General features: G+C 44.8%; 1 protein-coding gene across 1 annotated transcript; it reads left to right on the top strand.

Annotated features, from left to right (window-relative positions):
- Positions 1-1312: 1312 nt before the first annotated feature.
- T265_03327 (hypothetical protein) lies at positions 1313-19809 on the top strand (the record flags this gene model as incomplete). Its single annotated transcript, XM_009167788.1, has 10 exons — positions 1313-1339; positions 1386-1433; positions 1477-1730; positions 1765-1893; positions 1932-2097; positions 11712-11831; positions 15667-15731; positions 16219-16301; positions 18293-18638; positions 19151-19809. The coding sequence occupies 10 exons, from the start codon at positions 1313-1315 to the stop codon at positions 19275-19277; spliced, it is 1365 nt and encodes a 454-aa protein (XP_009166052.1).
- Between the last annotated feature and the right edge of the window lie 491 nt (positions 19810-20300).

The raw sequence follows: 20300 nt of genomic DNA, 5'->3' as shown, positions 1-20300 counted from the left end.
TATTGCGTTCAAATCCAACCGTGGAGTTCTCGACGGATTCTGGTGGATTGATATCTGGAATCATCGTAGATTCCGGAAGTTGCTTGGTCACATAGAATCCACCCTTCCCGGAACCAGTTTCCGTAGGCAAAGGTGGTGGCTCTTCCCCTCGAGCTGCCATGAAGACCAGGTCAGTGAGGAGGTCGTTGGTAGTAAGAGGATGATCGGACCCAAGTCCATTTTGGTGCAAACCGCCGGTCGAAGACGTTGGTGTTTGAGGCCTATCCACACGTGGTGCAAGAGAGTCCATTGGGTCTGCAGATACGGTGGTTGTGGAGCGAACAAGCTGCTCAACTGCAGCCGTGTTCAACAAAGCGATTGGGCGACTTTTAGGATGGGCGGGACGAGCTGGACGAGCCACATTGCCTGCACGTTCCACAAGTCTTTGCAAGACCACCGTTTGCGTGGACGAGGAAGTTACTGTGGTCTTAACCGGAGAGGATAAACTGCGCTTTAATGGGACAGTTTGCAGGGCAATGGGTTCAAGGGATGGTTGGAATGAAACGATCCAGTGATGAAAATCGGTCAATATATGGAGCTGCATTCGGTCACGTAGTGCTATGAGATCACCTAGTCCGGGATGAAATGCTGAACATCGCGAGAAAAATGCAGAGTGGAACGACGCGTCTAGTTCGCGTTTGTGATGACCTATTCTACCCACAGCTCATCATCTTAGTTTGCCAGAGATGTCTACTATCGGCATATATGTTAAGTTTCATCGCTAATGGCATGCTTTCTATTGCAATATCTAGGAATAGAGGCGATACCGTGATCGACAGGAATGCAGTAACGATACTACCTTGACATCTTTGTGATAGGAGGTCACATCCATCTTGACTGTCTCACACCGGAAGTGAACCGTTGCGCCATGGTTTTCCCAACAGAGCGAAATCGTTGCTCGGGAGTGACTTGGACCTGCAATCACGCTCTTAGTTACCTACTAATCCCTCGAAGTGGTTCGTCGCTTTGGTGTCTGACCTCCGTACCACAAACAGGCAACGAATTTCGTGCGCGCATTCCGTATCGGTCACCTAAATGCTGCGGAATACGGAAATCGCTGCAGCGTTATATGCAGGAGTTTGACGGTATCTGCCTTACCCTGGATGAGAAACTGAGCTGAGCCAACCTGATGAATTATGATTGTGTAGACCAGTGTGATATGTATACAGATCGTATCTAGTAATTATCTAATGAATATGTATGTCCACTCAGTCGCTAGTTGACAGACTCTGCTTCATTGATACCGATTCTTCTTTTCAGGACGTCATTTAATATGTCGCTCGAAAAGTTCGTTCAAGAAGTAAGTATCAAAATGTTGACAGCTGACGTATATTTTCCTTATTCAGCATGATTTCGACTTTTCACTGAAAACGGTCGATGAGGAACAAAAAGAGGTGGGCATGCGTATGGTGTTTTTTACCTTTCGCTTCTTGACAGCTCATTCTAAGACGTTGTTTGGATGTTCTGAAGTCAGGTGAAGGGACGGAACTCGTGAAATGTCTCAGTTGCCTGCGGATTCTTTCTCGCGATGAGCGTTGTCTCGACCAGCTCACGGATGAAAATCTTATTGACCGATTATTATCACACGCTTTTCCATCTGGGGAAATCGTGGACGAACTGCAGGCTGTGGAAGCGCTCAAGGCCCTCAGCAACTTACTGTTCAAGCGACCCTCGATCCTCAGCCACTTTAAGTGAGTATCTTGCCAAACAGCGATCAAGTTTCAGGTCTGCAGATGTTATTCAGAAACTTGTTAGTCGGTTAAAAGCGCATACGGAGACGGCGTCCCGTAGTGACCTTCTTCAGTTGGATTTGAAGCTGTTGTTCCTTCTCTCTGGATTAGACCCCACGGTTCGGTAAGTAGAACATCGTCTACTTACTTTGCTTGTTTGAGACAAGAGTTGGTTGATCGTAATGATGTGTTCAGTCTACTTGCGGATCTTCTGTACACCTTTCAGCCCGTTCCGCTCTCGACCAAAGATTATCAGTTAATTTCAGATATCTTCAAGGTGGCTTATAATATTGGATATTCCGTCCAGCGCAGTCCCATCAATCTGCAGGTTAGTACCCAAGACTTTACTTGAAAACTCAGTTATCAACAGTCCAATCTGGAAATTTTCAACAGATATTGCGAAATCATCCGTGACTTCTTACTCCGACCGAACCCCCGTACTCCGGAACACCATCAACTCACATGGTTAGTCTCAAAGTTTTTTCAGATTTCCTTCAAGCGGTTTACACTGTTCTGCCTTGTCTTCTTCTCTGTAGATGGATATCACTGTACAGTTTTACTGTGCCAGACTTTCCTGTGAGACGTTCAAACTCTGTGAATCTAGTGTTGAACGACGCTGGTTAGAATTTTCAGGACATCACGTGTAAAAGACCTACAAAGCTGCCTAGATTTTATTCAGTGTGCACGTCTAAACCTTCCAAGACCATTTGTTTGCAGTTAAGCTGTTGGGGATGTACTTGGATGTAGTGGTCCATCCGCAGCATAAGGGAGCCACTTCAATTGGGTTTCAATGGTAGTACCTTTTATGAATTAGATGCATTTCTCCTGGACCTTGACCGTTGATATTGATCTTTTGCACCATTGCATCTAATGGCTTGTTATTCAGATCATCCTGAGAAGTGTGCTTTTGCCTGGTACCCTTTGAAGCATTTGTGGGTTTTCTAGGATCTTGTAAAGTGTACAATTTAACCCACACCTACAGCGTCCACTCTGTGATTCTAGCGACGTTCTGTACAGAGGTGTTTCAGCGTATACGGTCAGGTCAGCCTGACCAGCCACCATACGTTTTCCAAGACAATGTTAACTGCCGGTTATGCCTTTCCGCCATTTACACGACACACGCTAAAAGCCCACGTGTCGGACCTGGAAAGGTGAAACCCAACTTTTACATCCTTCTCAAGACAGCGCAAACATGGGATGTGAAGTCAAACCCCATTAATGTTCGGGCTATTACTGTGATTTGTTGTGGTGGGTCAATTAACCCTTGTTGTTGGCTGGGCTAGGCTATCGCTGAGGTCACTGGCTTGCCAATACGAAGGATTATGTCAGGGTGTAGTAGTTGTTGCGGTTTTTGCAGCATTTTCGATACTAGTGATGCACTAGTAGAGAACAACTACAAACAGTATCTTTCTCACTTTGACGAGGCCGCCGAATTAGAACAATATGAGTCTGGACCTATACGAGACGGTGACACTTGATTTAATCATTATCAGATACTGAGGCGACGGATGATGCTCATTCTGAATTTAAGATAAACGTCATCCAAAGTGTATTCGCATAGCGTGATAATGCAGCCTCCAGCAAAGACCAAATCCCTCATCGAAGCGAGCCATTTGTCATATTCCCGAAGAGTTCGCTCCCGTCTTGAATCAGTAGTTTAGTAAATCCACATTGAACCTCCCATTCAATGAAGCAACGATCATTCTTTTAAACGCCAATGCTCCTCACGTAACAACCGATTGGGCCACTCGGTTATTGATTAATGGTCGCACAAATCTTGAGTGCACCGACTCCGGCCCCATATAATAAATAGGAGTCGTTTCATTTATGGTCAAACACCGATGTTTTGCAGAAAATTGGCTTACACTACGACGAAGTCTGGTCTCATCACGACGGAGATAAACGAGCCCCTAATAGAGCATTCTGAATGCAGTCATATAACACGCAACTGTTAACATTGGAGCTCCGGGAGCAGAAGTATACCGGTTGTTGGCAAAATTCAACCCACTTGCAAATTAAGTTGGTGCTAGTTGGAGAAGAATGAATCCCACTCAAATATCTCGTTTATGATATTCTTCGAATGAATGTACTCCAGACACATCGCTTATTGTTCCGGTTCGTATGATATTCGAGATACTGCATTGTATGCTCTTGCAAATGAATTTATTTCGCCAGCCCCCTATAATTTTGTGTTCAAGTGAAGCATACGGTTGACGGAAACTTTCAGACTGCGCCTATCTGATGAGTCCCATAACCAACGAAAAAGGGCAAACAAGGCATTTTCATCAATCGTATGGGTAGTGCATTCCATAAAGAAAATATACCGACTTTTCATATCGGGTCGATTTGATCAGACGAAGAATAACTCCTAACCACAGCAAGATATCCAGATAACCAAACAGATTCTGAAGATGCATGTGATGGTTTTCGCGGGAGGTGTATTGTTCAGTTTCACATCACTCTCGTTTTGAACAGTCGTCCTCCTGTCCTGGCGCACTTATTCATGTGAATCCACATGTGAATCCATCTGAAGACGTGTGTCAAATTTTACAAAATACCAAGTAGGATCCGCGCTCGGAGCCGATTACCGAAACATTAAATGAGATTTTTGGGCGCGCCATCTGAAGTACGGGAAGTAAAAGACAGCGTAACCATTATTTAGTAACGCTGTTCGTATGCTATAAAACCACTCTTATAGCATAAGTGCTAATAGCAACCCGAATCCGGCCATATTTTCTATGGACGTCCGGGTCCGATCAAGCTCATCACCTTGGAACAGTGCGCAAACTGAACATGAACAAAAGTTCGTTGCTTTGACCTTAAGAACGTCACAAATGTTTTGAAGCACCGAACGCAGACCTAATCGTGCTAGGCAAGCTGAGGGATTAACATACAACTGCTCTTGTCCGAAGGTCAGCCGCTCTCCAGAACCGAACACCACGTTGATTGGACGGATGTGTCACGTGCGAGCTACGGACCAAACGAAGGCTTCCCTTTTTCATAAAGGAGACTACTCACAAGGTTGCTGAAAACTTCTCATATTGTAAACGAGAGATTCAGTCGAGTCGTTCGTGAAAACCAAATTGATTTGCAAAGCATCCCTTGTTTCGCAAGAATGTCAGCCAGTCTGGATCCAACCTTCATAGCGTGACGCTTCTCGCCTCGTCACGGAGATTCTAGCACAACCTTGTTGAACATTCCATAATAACCTCGTAAGCAAAGTCGTAATATTCTTCCTTTGTTGTCGTAAAGGGCTATCTCAGGCTACTGTGTTTTTTGATAGTGGGTGGAGCAGAAAGCCAAGGGTCAACGTAGAAATTGCACCACTTTGCAGTACACAACACCTCTGGACAGCCCATCTGATTGTTCCGATAAAGCTAACCAGTTGATGATTGAATGTCACAGATAACCATCAAACAATGAAATTACTGTCGAAGTTCAGCAAATTACGTATGTACCCAATTTATCCGGTTCATTCGGCCCAAGTGTGGCGAACTGACAGCGAATTCAAGGGTTGGAGTCGCTTGTCAATAGTCAAATGAAAGTCCGGTAAATATAGAGCTCGACTGTTACCTGTAAAAATGCTAGAATACCTCGGAACTAGGGGCAAACAGGTCTCAGGTTCTCATACGGTAGGTAGCGCCAATTACTTCTACGGTATTAAACTAGTCAAATCAGGTTTCGTGACAAGGAAATCGACTATCTTTTCTCTGACTGAGTCATTCGCGACTATGCTGAAAAATCTCAGCCCACTATGATTAAATGTGGAAGTCAACATCTTTAACTTATTTGTCTGAAGAGACTGGGATGGACCTGTGATAGTTCTCTTTGTGTAAGCGACGCCTTCAGCCAGTATGACAATCAACGGGCAAGGTGGCTCAGGTGGTCAGAGCGCGAATTTACTGACCAGAAGGTCCGTGGTTCCAACCCGACCTCTGCCTTTCGACTTCCTCTGTCTAGGCTTGGGCAACCTGGCAGTATCCCAGCCCTCATGCTTCTTTCTGGTGGTATGGCACTTAGGCACCGAAAAGAGTGCTGCAGCTGAACGTATGACAATCACCGTTACTAACTTAACCCTCGTGGAAATAAGAGTTAGTTTCTTAGTGAGCGTTCAGCCCACTACGTTTGGTGACATTTGTCAGGATATGTGGCTACCTCCCAGAAGCCATGCGTTGTACCCAACCCTTCTGCTTAGAAGACCGCTAAGTGTCAAGTCCGCGGAACTTGAAATTACGGGTTGTAAAGACATGTGTAGCCCTTCTCTTGTTTTCGCTCGTTTCACTACAACACCAGAAATATCGGTCAAAGAACGACAGCCAGGGTTTCCTCAGGAAATTGTTTCATGGGTCAAGTCTCCATCAGGAGCCCGTACTCTCCGTGCTTTTTATGAGTAGTGTGTATTTGTATTTGTGCTTCTGAAAACCGGTATAACATGGAAATTTATCAGTTTCATGCGCCATCTTTGTTCACATGCCTTGGTATTGAAAGTTTACGGGAGTCCTCCAAAATCTCCCCAACAAACAGGTGTCTGGCTTGGGGCCTGGTGTCTCCATTCTTTTTTAAATTTATCACTGTCGTGCTAACGGGTTAAAGTGAGTGACTGAGAAAAACTTGTGTTCGAACCAATGTGAAAGAGAACACCGTGACTTTGAAACATGCAGACAACACCGTTTTTGTTATATTGTGAGATAAGGTGGAGTATTTGTTATTCGAAGGACTTTCCAGGACCAGGCCATCCGTGCCTGTCTCTCTGCTGTAAAATTACCCTCCTGGATTTCCAGTTTCTGAACATTCGAGGAGAGTCAACAGAGGTTGTGGAACAGTCTCCACTTCTTGGAAACCCAATTAGTTATTATGACACTGCCACTCTGTGGCATCAGTGCATTATCTGGCTGCTCCTCGGTTCAGTTTAGTTTTAGTCTCAGCTAGTGATTAGATGGCGGGTGAAAGAGTACTTCCATCGGAACTAGGCGCGCTGACCTGATTGAACATATGGGTCAGTGGTTAGAGCGCGAGTTTACTGACCGTAAGGCTCGTGGTTCGAACCGAACCTCTGCGCCTCGGCTCCCCCTGTGTAGGCTTGGGAAAGCTGGCAATATCCCATCTCTCGTACTTCTTCCGGGTGGCATGGCGGCTATGAACCGAAAGCGTGCTACAGCTGAATGATTTTTTTATATTTTCGGCCAACACTAACAAGTGTGTCTTACATGTTTTTATCAATAGTCCCTACGATTCTCTGTCTGCCTCATTTATTCGCTCTAGAGTTTCAGTTGGCACAGTGGGCAGCGATATACTTCTTTTGTGTTTTGCAACCCCTGAACTGCTGTTCGCTTTGAGGCTTGTAGATGAGTAGCGAGAAGAGTGGAAAAGCCAGTCGGAGTTATATGCATTGAGATCCCTGACAATGAATAGTTCGGTGGTGAGGTCTAACTGCAAGGTAACTCTGTAGTTGGCTTTAGGTAATCAAAACAGTTAAGGCACATTATTTCCATTGGAAGACCGATGAACACAACTCAATCTGAAAAATAAGACGAAAGAAATAATCGTTTACCTGTGACACCCTATCAGTACATAGCTGACGTGCATTTTGGTTTCAAGAAGAACATAAGGTTGACGGAAACCCGGGGACTGCGAGGGTTAGGATGCTACCAGGTTGCCTAAGTCAGGAACAATCGACGAGCCAAGGTTGGAATCGGACGACGAATCTTCCTATGTATGGTTTCGCGCCGCAACCGCTGAACTACCTCGACCTGCATTCACTCGTCTGGTACGGCCTTTTGTTTCTCGAGAATCTGTCGGGCAGACTGAACGCTGTCATTCTTATCAGTACTATTCGGACACTGACCTGATCTATTACTGTAGTATGTTGGCCTTTTTCAGAGTTGGCGTTGGGAGCTGGTCAATAAACAAAAGTCCACGTCAGCCGATGAGACTCAGGTGGCCGCATTTTTCCGGGCTAGTGTCTTTAAAAAAGAATTCGCCCCCATTCCTGGGTCACCCTCTCCTAACCTGAAAAAGTGCTCCCGAAGACAATCGGTTTTGGGAGGATAAGTTACGTTTGATAGCTTTCCTCTGTAGCGTACATGTTCTGTGTTAGCTAACAGTCGTTCATGTTATTGCTGAAGGTATATTCGATGCCCTGACTATGTTTCGGTTAATCTTAATTGTGAAGATAGATCCCGGTTCCACCTGTGCACCAAGTGGTTGCCGCAAACACTAGGTGTATTTGCCTAGTTATACTCTGACTAGTAATACCTTATTTTCTGTTTCAGTCAGCTCGTTAACTTTCTGAATGTGATGCCAAGGCGGTCGTTCAAGCTTCTTATTTCAGTGAAAGATCGTGCGGCGGTGCAAGAGATGACATCAATCCAGGTTTTGTTGGATTTTCTGGACACAGAGTTAGTTCCCGTAAGTATCACAATATAAATTAAGATAATATTCAATCGCTCACAGCGAGAGTGCACCCCGTTGATGTACTTGTCATGTTTTAATAAGCAGTACATTTTAGTAGTTCCCGCTCGTTACCCGACTCCTCGTGATGCACCATCAACCTCACTTCTGTAAACACTCCAGTACACTTTAGCTAAATCTTGGATGTTTATCGCAACAGGTACCAGGTATTATACTCAACTTTTTAAAGAACTTCGATTTGTTTCTTTTGACGTTGGTTGAAAGCAACTGGCTTGTAAGCTTTTCGGCAAAAATCAACTTTATTTTCTCAGAATTGTGATAAGAATTCAATGCTGCTTGGCGAATAGGGAGAAATGCGAGAAATCTGATAGCACCCTACATGTATATTCTGGATCCATCCAAATTGCTTCAACACCACCAAGTTCTTTGTCTAGGTTAATGTGTAGCATTACCAGTAAAATACGCGTGCGTGCATTAATTGGGCTCAGTCACGGCTGTTTGAATTCCCATGAATCGTAGATCGGTATGTGCCGGTGAGAGTCATTTGGCAGCTTCGAGATGCGGGAGCACGGTACTCTGGTCATTCTGATCCTAACCCACATAAACCTGGAATGATTGGTTCCACGTGTTGTTTCTCGTGTTAGATGTAGCTAATTCGAAGTGCTGTTCCATGTATTCAGGAACCAGTATATCAAACCTCAACCATGAATTGTACATACACAAATAAACTCATGCCACATACGGCAGTGAAGCATCGGTGTTGAACACGGATGTTATGCTGTCGATGATGATGATATCAAACCTCAACGTAATCACAGGTGACAGACTTGGTTGTTAGACCACTTTATAATGACTTATTTTAGTGTAGTAGCACCATTGCACCCAGTTACGTTGAGTAAGTCCGTGTACTCCAAGTAGGAACTCGTCGCTAGCCACCACAGAACCATCCAGTCTTACAGTATCGGTTCATTACACAGCTAGCAGATTATCAAGTGTCCACCTCGTCAACTTCCTCAAACTAGCGCACACTTGAATACGACTTCAATTAATCAAGACGTTTGTATTATACCACTAACATCATGCAACGTGCCACTATTGACTCACTCAGTTTGATGATGTCTGTACTATCAACATCATGTAACTTATCCCTCTGTCGTTTTCTGCTTGTCACACCTCTTACCCCATGACGGCAACCAACTAAATCGACGTCGTAAAAGTTCACACACTCCTGACAGAACTGCAGTTAAACACTTTGTCGCTGCAGTACAATTTCGGGGCCATGTCCTAGCTACAGACTGAGTGCTTATGACAAGAATACTGGGATCCTTAGGGTCGTTTCATGGTAAGTTTAGCATCATGTCCAGCGGACACTTCCGTTAAAAAGAAACCGAAATCGCACCAAGTTTTAATTGTAGAATCTGTGTGTCGACTACTGTGGACCGAGAGTGCAACGTAGTTTTGGAACATAGCAAATCATCGGTAAAATACGTTAGAGTTGGCTTAAACTGCATCATCGTAATCGAAAGCATAACGTTGGTGCTCAACAGTGATGATTCGCTGCTGTACGACCATGATTTATTTGAGACCCTTATTGCGAAGAAAAGAATACAGTGGACGGGGAAACGATCCACTGCTAGCTTACTACAATTACTCCGGGGTGCTTACACCTCCAGACATTCATTCAATCAAGCTGGATAGAAACTGACAATACGAACGCCACTGGCATCGATTGGCAGCCATATCTTGCAGCGTCTCCGATCAATCGCAGCGGGGATAACGCGGTCCCCATCCTGGAAAGCGAGTAGCACCGACAGCACTTTCTTTCATGCCCCTCTGCCAGCTCAAGGATTGGCAACCTCTCTGCTTCCGCCACTCTGAATCAGGTACGGAAAATAGCACTCTCTTCGGTAAACGATGGTTCATTACGCATGGTGTTCACGGTAGTTGCATTCTAAACTGACCATAGGCTGCGTCTGTTAAGATCTGAACCATACGAAAGTTAGCATTTTTGGTAACGACCACCCTCATAAGAATAGCAGAACAAACTAGTTAGGTAGAAAGACTTCTGAAAGCTATGTTGTTGCGAATACAGATGTCATACTTGCAAGTCACAAACACAAGTGACATTTGGGTACCGATGTCAAGCTGTAAATCAGGCCGGGCTAATTGTTGCAAGCCCTTCTGCGGAAGTAGGGTCATAAGCTTACTTTTGATTCTGCGTAGTGCAGGCTTCCCGTTTGTAGTAAGGCTACCATTTAACAAATAGATGGATAGTTGGTAGTGTGAGGAACTTTGGGATTTTTGTGGAGATTTCGTCCTGTAACAAGCACTCGTGCTTCTCGGCTTTTCAGCATAGATTGGCTTCACTCACAGGACGAAATCTCCACAACTAGGTAGATAAATGTGCTATTCAAGTAGCCGAACTGACCACCTTGATTATTTTTCATGTATTCCGTTGTCGATGACCGATTTACTTTGATAGTTTGAGCGGGCCTTAATTCCCCAAATAGTGCTTTTAAAACTTCCTTCATAAAGAGAGGGAAAGTATTTTGTACTGTTCCGAGCAGGGTTGTTCGTAAGGACAAAACACAAATTGAAGAAGGTCCAATGAAGTTTCTCACCTGACAGCAAAATTCACCCGAAACACAGCCGAAGGTGCTATTTCGCTCTAGGTACTTTCCGTATGCCGAATTGTTAGATTTTCGTTTTCCCGGTCTAGCTATTCAGCTTGGAGGATATCGCAAAGTTTCTTGTAACTCGGGAAACGCCTACTCGTACATTAGTTCCATCAAGCTAAAAGGCGGTCTCAAATGACTTGGATATCGATTAGGTGTTAATATGCCCACTGGGATGTGTCTCTGAAATTCTCCTGACCACACTCAGGTTGGCAATATACGAAACGCGGCCTGAATGAAGTTGATAGATTTGTGACCTCGTTCGTCTTCATATAATCGCCCCCCACTTTGAACTTTTCCTTTTCATATTGTTCAGTTTTGCGTGTATACTGGACAGAAGAAAACAAGAAAAGTTCTCTGAGCAGTAAATTAGCCAATATGGACTGGTAATACAACGAAGTATAGACTTTTGCCAAAAGCGGGAGTTTCCAGCTTACTATTGATTAACGTTTTGCACACAAATTCGGGATGCATCATTCATTGGTCAATGCGATACTTCAAACGACTACCTGAGTCACTCATACGGTCATCCGGGAGTGACCTTTCTCCGAACCGCACAACTTGAAGTAGATTTACCATATGTGACTGTGAGGTTTACAACATAGTCATTTTTCAATGTGGTTTCTAGTTTGCTCTTAAGCCGCATTCACTCCGTGTTCACACATTTGCGGGTCAAATATTTGCGGCACGCTTGTTTTACGCAGGTGGTACTTAACAATGCACAGTTATAATTCCCTTGAAGATGTGATTTTGCGAACATCAATAGCATACAGCGAACATCCGTTCTAGGCATGGATTTTTATCAACCTTCGAACTTTTCCAGGTATCTGTTTTGTCTGTTTCCTATCGGATTTAGGTGAGCGCTCCCTGTTACGTACCACAGCCTGGGTTAGAAGAAACTTTGTGTCCCGTGTTGAACGCCTTGACCAGGGCTGCTCAAGGCAATCGTGACATCCGGAAGTATTGTCGCGCAAAGGTAGGTAAAGCTTTGACTACTTCGTTTTCGTCAGTGAACTGGGACACGATACCATTTGATTATTTTTTGATATCTTTCGGTGAATTCTGTTGGTTCCCGAGACTTAGAAATATCGGTTGACCGAGCACCCCGCCTACCTCTCAGGTACTGTATTCTTATTCCACCTTTTTTGTTTTTAAATTTTCCCCACGCATCCTTCATCTCAACTGAACGCAACTCCGTGGGGTGAGATGCGCATTGCTGATAGTTCTCAGTAGGGATGAGACAGTTGCACAATGCTTCTCGGCTTTTCAGCGTAGATTAGCTTCACTCACAGGACAAAATATTCATTGATAATTTCCTTTTCGCCTGAAAATACTCCGTTCTACCCACAAGGAGACACCCGCAGGTGATGCAGAGCTTTTTTCAACCATCCGTAACATTTTGCTTATCTACTGATATTCGCCATCAATTTCTGAACCTGGCAAACACCATTCAAACGACGTCATTTGACATGCTTTTGCGCCTCCATTTTGTTTTTCAGTTCATGATAAGAATATCTTCAGTCCCATGTTTTGCAGTAATAAACTGTGATATACCGTCCTATACCAACCGTTAATCACACGGGTAATAATCTCAACAGTAGCTGCAAGGAAGCTGAGCAAAGTGGGACTGCTGCCACTCTGGCTCTTCACGTATGTCAAACGCCCTCAATGATACACCGAGACGTGGCTGTGTTGCACACCTCATTATCCTATGTTTAATGCGTCTAGCTCAAGAGGGGGGGGGCGAGATGGCTCAGTGCATAGAGCGCGAATTTACTGACCGGCAGGTCCGCTGTTCGGACCCAACCTGTCCCCGTCGACTTCTTTCTAGGCTTGGGCAACCTGACAGCATCCCAGCCCTCGTGTTTCCTTCGGGTGCAGNTGGTTCACCAACCGATGATCATCTCTTATCGAGGGATCTGCTTTCCTCAATCCGCTGAGGCTGTTATTGGACTGGGACTTCCTAAGGTCGCAGTCAGTGACTTGTGTTTGCTTGCCATTGTGGGCTCCCTGCGTACTTATGACACTTTTATGCGTGGCACATAGAGCTGAAGGTGCATTTTTGCCATTTAATCTCACCCCAGACCCAGTATGACGGTCACTTTGTGCCTGATGTGCGAGTCTTGACTGTGCTAGCGCATACTGCGCCTTGAAGAGCATTCACCATTGTTTGTCCTTTCTTTGGTTGTTAGTCTTTAGACGCCTGTTCCCATACCAAAATCTTTACATACTTTGGGATTCACCTCATCAGACTGGCACTGTCCCTGGCATGATTTCGAATGAGACGTTTCTCTCTTTTCTCCCATATTCTCCTGTTACTCTTTCGCATTCATCGCTTGCATTCACTTCTTATGTTTGTGACCATGCTCTTCAAAAATAAATGATAATATCGCAATACTGTTTTTAAGTAGCTGAGGCTAATATTCTCATAGTCGTTTTAGTGATATGCAATGGTTCAACTTTTTCATGAATCCTTCACTATCCATAATCGACCCACTGGATTATGAAAATAGCGTTAACCGCACGCTAAAACAAATCAACTGCCATGTTAGTATTGCAACAACGACTGTGGCTTATATATTCAACTCCGATACCGTCTTACGATGACACCGAAGTCTCATTGCCTTGTTTAAGTCACAAGTGCACACACGTTTACGGGTCCAAGTTTACTGTTCTAATGGACCAAGTCACAAGTCGGTCCACCGATTCGATTAATCAGTCAACAAACAAAATAGACGCATCCGTTACAAAATATACCTCATTAAGCTAGGCAAACATGTTGTACCGTTATCTAAAGGAGAGTCAGGGGCTGATCTATGCTCCATCTGATCGTGACATCAGCAGTTCAGTCAGTTGATCCATATCGGCCAACGATAAATCCATTGTCATTGTGGTGTGTTCTTGCGGTATACCCGCACAATCATATTTACGATGCACGGAGCCTAAGCAAACGGACTAGCGGAACATGATGGCAGGTAACTTTGCACTGCAGGGTATGTCAACTGACTGATCTGGATTCGCAACATCCACAGAATATGCATTTAGACTGTTGTGAATAGTATTCAGAGAAGGGTAGACTGGTTGACTTGGACGCTTACTAACTATTCAGCAATTCAAATGGCATGGGTAAAAACGCTTATGTTTTCAATTCGGATTGCAATCAGAGTAATAATGAGAGGAAGAAGGCCTTCGCTGCTGAGTTATTTATTGGAAAACACTAACTGAGCAGTTACAGACTATTGGACTAGGAAGCAATGCTCTCATATGCATCTTCTTAATAGAAACTGAGTATCCGTCTTCTTCTCAAACGCATCTTCCTAAACTATCCTGGATACTCATTGACTATCATTCAAATGTAAACGAACACTACAAAGCAATTCCACAAATTCCGTAATAAATCTCACTGTTCAATAGACGGGAAGCGGATTTACGAGAAAACCATATGCTATTCGCATGCCTCATCAGTAGTATCCCCCTTTAAAGGTCGTTCGCATGCCACCGATTTACATTTGCTGTCGTTAGGTCGGCTCCAGCGACCGGTTTATTCGACCGCTTTTCGGGTGTATCATTCCACTTACGAAGCTGCGTCCCATTTACTCTTTTCGATCCCCGACCGTCTTGAATTGTATAGACGATCGGTAACGACAAACGGATCTTGCCATTGACAGCCTAGCTTCCGCGACCCCAGTCCACTCCTTCCAGGATTCTGATGATCCTTTCACTTGACCTTCGCGCCTATGGGGAATGGTCGTGCCTTTCTGCTTGCCGTTTTCTGCCCAGTGCTTTCCTGAACGGCGGTCAAGTTTCCTCGAGCTTTCCTTCTTTCTCCTCTAGCTCCTCTATAGATAAGCGTGTTGCCGACCACTACCCGATTTCCTGACCACCCCGAAGGCGCGGATGTTGGCCGTACATCAGCATGAACGGGGACTTGCCTGTGGTTCGCTGTATGGACCTAAAGCTGCCACCTTGACGTGGTGGTCGGGCTTGAGTGCTACACTGGCTGGAACTTCGTTCCACAAGGTGCAACCATGTCAGGAAGGCCAAAGGGAGCAGCGGGACCCCGTACTACGAGTGATCGTGCTACGTGGCGGTTTGGGGGTAAAGTCGTACTGTCCTCTGCGACAGGAGTGTGAAGGCAGTAAGGCTTTTCCCCCAGGCGACCAGCATGTCCATTTATTGAAGCAGCGATGCCGACTTCCCCTGAGGAAGGACGGGTTATAAAAGGTCGACCCCAAAAATCGCCCAACGGTTGACTGTGACCGCCGGCGCATTATCCAATACGGTCGAAATACTTTTAGAACCAAAGAGCCCGGTGCTGCTCAAAAGGCACCTGCTGTGTGTAGCCGCATCAGGAATGAGACAGTAATGCCTTATTTCCTGCGCCCTCGGGTTAGGCCGACCCCTTGCAGCCGAGCAGGTCAGACTGTTGAGTCGTCGGCTCCGACCAGGGTCCCCAAAGAAAACCCTACGTCCTCCCACTGCCTTGTGGGTCAGACTTTTGAGTCAAAGCCTCAAGGTGGGGTACCCCAAACCCTCTTCCTCGGCCTCGGCAACCGGGAAGTATCATTTGCCCGCGCAGTTCAGCGTCCACTGATGTCCCTCCCCAACCCCTTCCCACTACACAAGCAGACTCGCAAATGTTCGCAAATGCGAACAAATCAAAGCCAAATGGAGACTGACTCTCCATTGAAGCGTACTGTGATAGTTTGGGATATCAGGTTTTGAAGTCGGCGAGCAGTAGGGCATGTGAACTTCCTATTGTTTTACTATCGATATTCCATTTCTACTGGTTCGTTTCGCTGACTCTGTAGGTCCTTCCTCACCTCCGCGCTGAAGTACGCAATTTACCCGAAGAAGGGGCGACGATGCGGAATCGGTGAGTTGCAATAGTTTCGCTTTTGATGCGACATTGTAACTAAAATGTTCGTTGTAGACGTTTCACTGTAACGTAGTCATTTTAAAGACTGCTTCTTTTCCAAGCGGCAAGCCAACTTGTTCAAGCATCCAGGAGTGCTGCAAAGAGTAACCAGGGCGTCACCGGCAGTCTTCAATAAATCTTTCATGCTAAATCTGAACGTAGTTGTGAGCTGAATTTATTCGGCTTACCAACAAACGATTCTAATCTTGATCAACTTCAGTCGCCCTTGTGTCATTTTTTCACTCATCTTACACCATCTCTGTTTTTTCTTAAGCTAGTGAGTTAGAATGTCTCCACTAGAGACTCTCTGAGGCTATAAACACTTATCTACTTGAAATGAATACCACACCTTGTCTCATATTCATCCTCGTTTACCTGTGTTCCATAAATTTTGTGTGTTTTGAACATTTGCCCTCAAATCTCATAAGTTTTCTTCTATTTCCAGCCTATGCAAACTGCTTACGAACCCGTCACATGGGGTCAGTGAACTGGTCGCCTTATTCCTGTTCGTTCTTTGCAAAGAGGACAGTAAGTATGCTCCATAAATTATATGCCGTTGTAACCAACGCCTGGCATGTGATTCCCTATCTTTGATGTGCACTCTTCTACAGTTGTCTCCTCGAGAGAGACCCCTCGCAGAGAAGACTGTTTGTGTTTAGTCCTTTGAAACTTCATTTGACTGTCAGGATCATGCAGCGGCCACTTCTCTGTTCATAGCTTATGGCACTGTGTGTGGTCTAGTTATCTTACAATTACTCCACAAGGGACAAAAGCCACTCATTCTGATTGTCTAACGCAAGTGTCTGGACCGCAGTCTGTGAGCTTAGTTCACTTGCATTTGATGGAACACTAATATGCCTTTCTTTCTTGAAGCATCATCGGCTTATTGGACCACACGAGCTTCCCCTATCGTTCTCCAAAGAAGTAGGGGAACCTTTATTATTCCGCTTTTGCTACGTTGTTCATACTAATTCCAGATTAGTGGATCAGCCGGTGATCGTACCCGTGTTCAGAAAAGGCACCCAAACTGACTGTTCCAAACTTAGGAGTATATGTTTTACGCTCGTCGCAACACGACTACGGGCTTCCCCATATATCGCCATGCCTATCTTTGCACCAAACAAGATTTCGACCTGGCGGGTGGTGCATCACTCATGTTTTTACATCACGTAAAGTGCTTGAGCGGTGTCATATATACCACCGAACAACAATCGCTGTTTTCCTCAACTCTAAAGGAGCCTTTGACCCTTTGGATAGGCTAGCATTCCTGGATATCCCTGGCCAGAGAAGGATGTCGTCGAATTTCGTTATTGTGCTTCGTGTCCTTTATCCCTGTACCTCGCGGCCGATGTGGTTATACGGTGAATTGTCCAGATGCTCCCCGACTACTAGTGTAACGGTGATACTACTGATCGGGAGGCACGCGAGTAGTATGTGTTGTTTGTAGAATTTCGCTTTGCGTCGATGGAAAAAGGGAATTCTGTTGCAGAATTCGTGGGGCCACTTTGTAACATTTGCTTGGATTTGACCGACGAATGAGTGGAGGCAACTAATCTCTAAGAAAACGCGTTCGGGAGGAGATCTGTGTCCAGTTTTTGGAACTAAGATGCAGATTAGAGTTTCGCTTCCCTGTTCAATGGTCTGTAACCGGTCAGTTGGCGTTTCCGAATAAATAACTCCGCATCAAAGGCCTTCTTCCTTTCTCTAGCAGATTTCACCCGGACTCTTTGCCTGCTTTTACTCCAATGTGTCGTCGATATTTTCATCTCGAATAGACCACTCACACCTGAAGAGAGATTAATGGGTTTGTACTAAGCATACGAAATCGTTTCGTTCAAAGATTATTTTTCCAGTGCAATTTTCTTCAGTCAGGACATCGGAGGCGATCCTGTGTTTCGTTTTGCGTGTTGCACCTTCAAACTACGAAGTCTTCAAGATTTTGCATTTTTTTGTGCTTCTCTGAAAGTTTAGAATAAATAGCGTTGAGTTCATTGATCGGTTCGCTTATCCTGACAATTCCTAAATTCCAACCGCCTCACCCTCAAACCTTATGGCACCTGAATGACCTTTGGCTATTGCTCGCAATTTAAACAACCGTTCACCATGAGCATTAACGAGGAGCATGTGGGTTATTTTCATCTGCTGGGGTCGAGTTTTGGGTGACGAGAAGTATCACCTGTGCGCTCATGGAAGGGGCGATTGACCGACGTTGAGTACTTTTCTACCTGGGAAATTTCCTGTTTTATCTGGGCATCAGTTTGACACTTACCGTCCGGCCAGCGCCACTCCGCACGATTGTTGCCAGTTCTGCTCATATCTTCATCTGTCCATCTATTCCTGGATGGCCGCGCCTGTCGAAAGGACTATTCAAACGGGAGGGAGCTCTAAGCGGGCCACAATTTTTCTAAAACACTAGCGCTTAAATTCCACTGATTAAAGCCCCAAACATTGGTTGACTTGGTGAATTTAGTCCGCCTGTTCTTCACATCTATGCGGTTGTCTTGTGTGCTTGTTTTCAGTTGGTCGTGCCGTGAAGTACACAGGCTTCGGAAACTTTGCCGGGTTTCTCGCACGTCATGCACTTTTGGGCGGCGCATCAAAGAAAAGTGCACGGTCGAAGACGGAGCGAATCGCAACCGAAAACAGCGAGGGAGCCACTGCGGGTTTTGAGGAAGATTCGGCTGAAGAATATTCCTCGGCTTCTAGCGATTCGGAAACCGAAGAGTATAAGCGTTTGAAGGACGAGGTTAATCCCGTCACAGGAAGGTGGGAAGCTTCTAGAGCAGACCCCATGGAGGGCATGTCTGAGGAACAGAAGGAATACTTTGCAATGGAATTGGTGAATAATATTGATAAATTACAACGGTAAGAGTCTTTTCTAACCTGCAATACAAAGCTGTTCACTTTTTCTCTTCTACTTCTAAAAAAATTGTGAAAACATTTGTTTGGTCTTTTTGTGGCTTAGTGTTTGTGAATATAAAACGTTTGCCTTTTTTTTCGGTGACCATGCGCCCTGGGGACCGCGTTCTCACACCTTACGTCATACCCGTTTATCGGTCTCTAGCTGAGGTGTATTCGGAACTAATTTGGGACATGTCGGTCGTCTGATCTTTTAGCTTTTTCGCACTATTTGCTCTATTGGTTTCGTCGAGCTGTTTCAATAAGAAGACGTCATCAGAGTTTATGATAATCTGATTCACTGCTGCATGTTGTCTCGACTTGCTGCCTGCTTTCATCTCTGGAGAACAAACCTTGTGCACTATATTTGGGTTAATTTGTCCTCCATATGTGACTAATTACTGGTTTCCCGGTATAGTAGGACGGTGCAATCATTCAGTCTGATTGTGATTTTGATGTCTTCTCTCAAACTTTTCTAGAGGTGGTGTCATCCAACCTGGAAGAGTGGGAGAGGATGGTCGTGTGAAACCCGTGTCACATGTACTCGAACTGTTGGAGACAACGAAGACAGTTCAGAAAGAAGATGATTCCAACGATTCCGATTGAGTTGTTCAACGCTGTGTTTCTAGTCAACCTTTGGATTGGCATCCACACTTTATGTGCTTTCCTGATGCATTTAATCATGTCTTTTCTTTCTGCTTCAATTTGTCCTTTTGTCATCTCTTCATTTCACACATGCCTCGGTTCTGTTCTCTACATTTGTCTATGTAAATGAAACACTGTAGACCAGGTGAATTTTCACATCATAAATCTAACTGTTTTCTTTCGAAATCGATGTCATTTGGCACCAGAATGATTCAAACTCAGGATTTTATCTTTGGGTTTTTAAAGCCGGGAAATGCACGACAATAAAGTACATTGCGACGCGCTTGTTCCAAACACCAGTTCAGTTAATCTCCACAATAATGGTACTCACAAGAATCAAAGTTCCTTGTGTTTTTTTCTTCGCAAGCGCTCCCTCTGTTACTTGAAATTCATTCCAAACGTCTGCACATCGCGTAAAATTCATCCCAACAACCTGTTGTTTTTTCTGTCAGAGTGTAGCACACTTGAAGTTAGCCAAAACCATGGTTTCTTGGATGACCAAGCTTTTGGGCTTGTTATTGCGAAGTGGGGGTACTTGTTCTACTCCACTGTAAGTAACACCCCCACCCGAAACGTGAACCAAATACCCCAATACCAGCATACGATGGCTGTTAGGAAGTGTGCCTTGGGACGATAAATCTTGTGATCTGTGTTCTGGCAAGTTCTCACTAAAAATCCTACTGAGCAATGTATTTCGGATGTAGATATTTGACCATCCGTTAGTATCGTACCAGTGTTGGCTACACATCTAATCGCCCCGGCAAGTCAATTCGAATACCACACTGTTCAACATTGGCCGATTCACATCCTCCTATACTGGATGTGTTAATTCTTTTTTTGGCTCTGATTAGTTGTGCGGAGGTAAGTCGTCATTCGTCTCCTTTTTTCTCATGAAATGGGAACGAAACTCGCTTGTTTTATTTTCGATTCTACGGATTAGATAAGTCGATTCCTCCCTGTCGTTGGGACGATTGCGGATGCCTC

This window comes from Opisthorchis viverrini (assembly GCF_000715545.1).
Source record: "Opisthorchis viverrini unplaced genomic scaffold opera_v5_46, whole genome shotgun sequence".
Lineage (NCBI taxonomy): Eukaryota > Metazoa > Platyhelminthes > Trematoda > Opisthorchiida > Opisthorchiidae > Opisthorchis > Opisthorchis viverrini.
The sequence above is the reverse complement of the archived record's forward strand: the minus strand, read 5'-3'. Positions and strand labels throughout refer to the sequence as shown.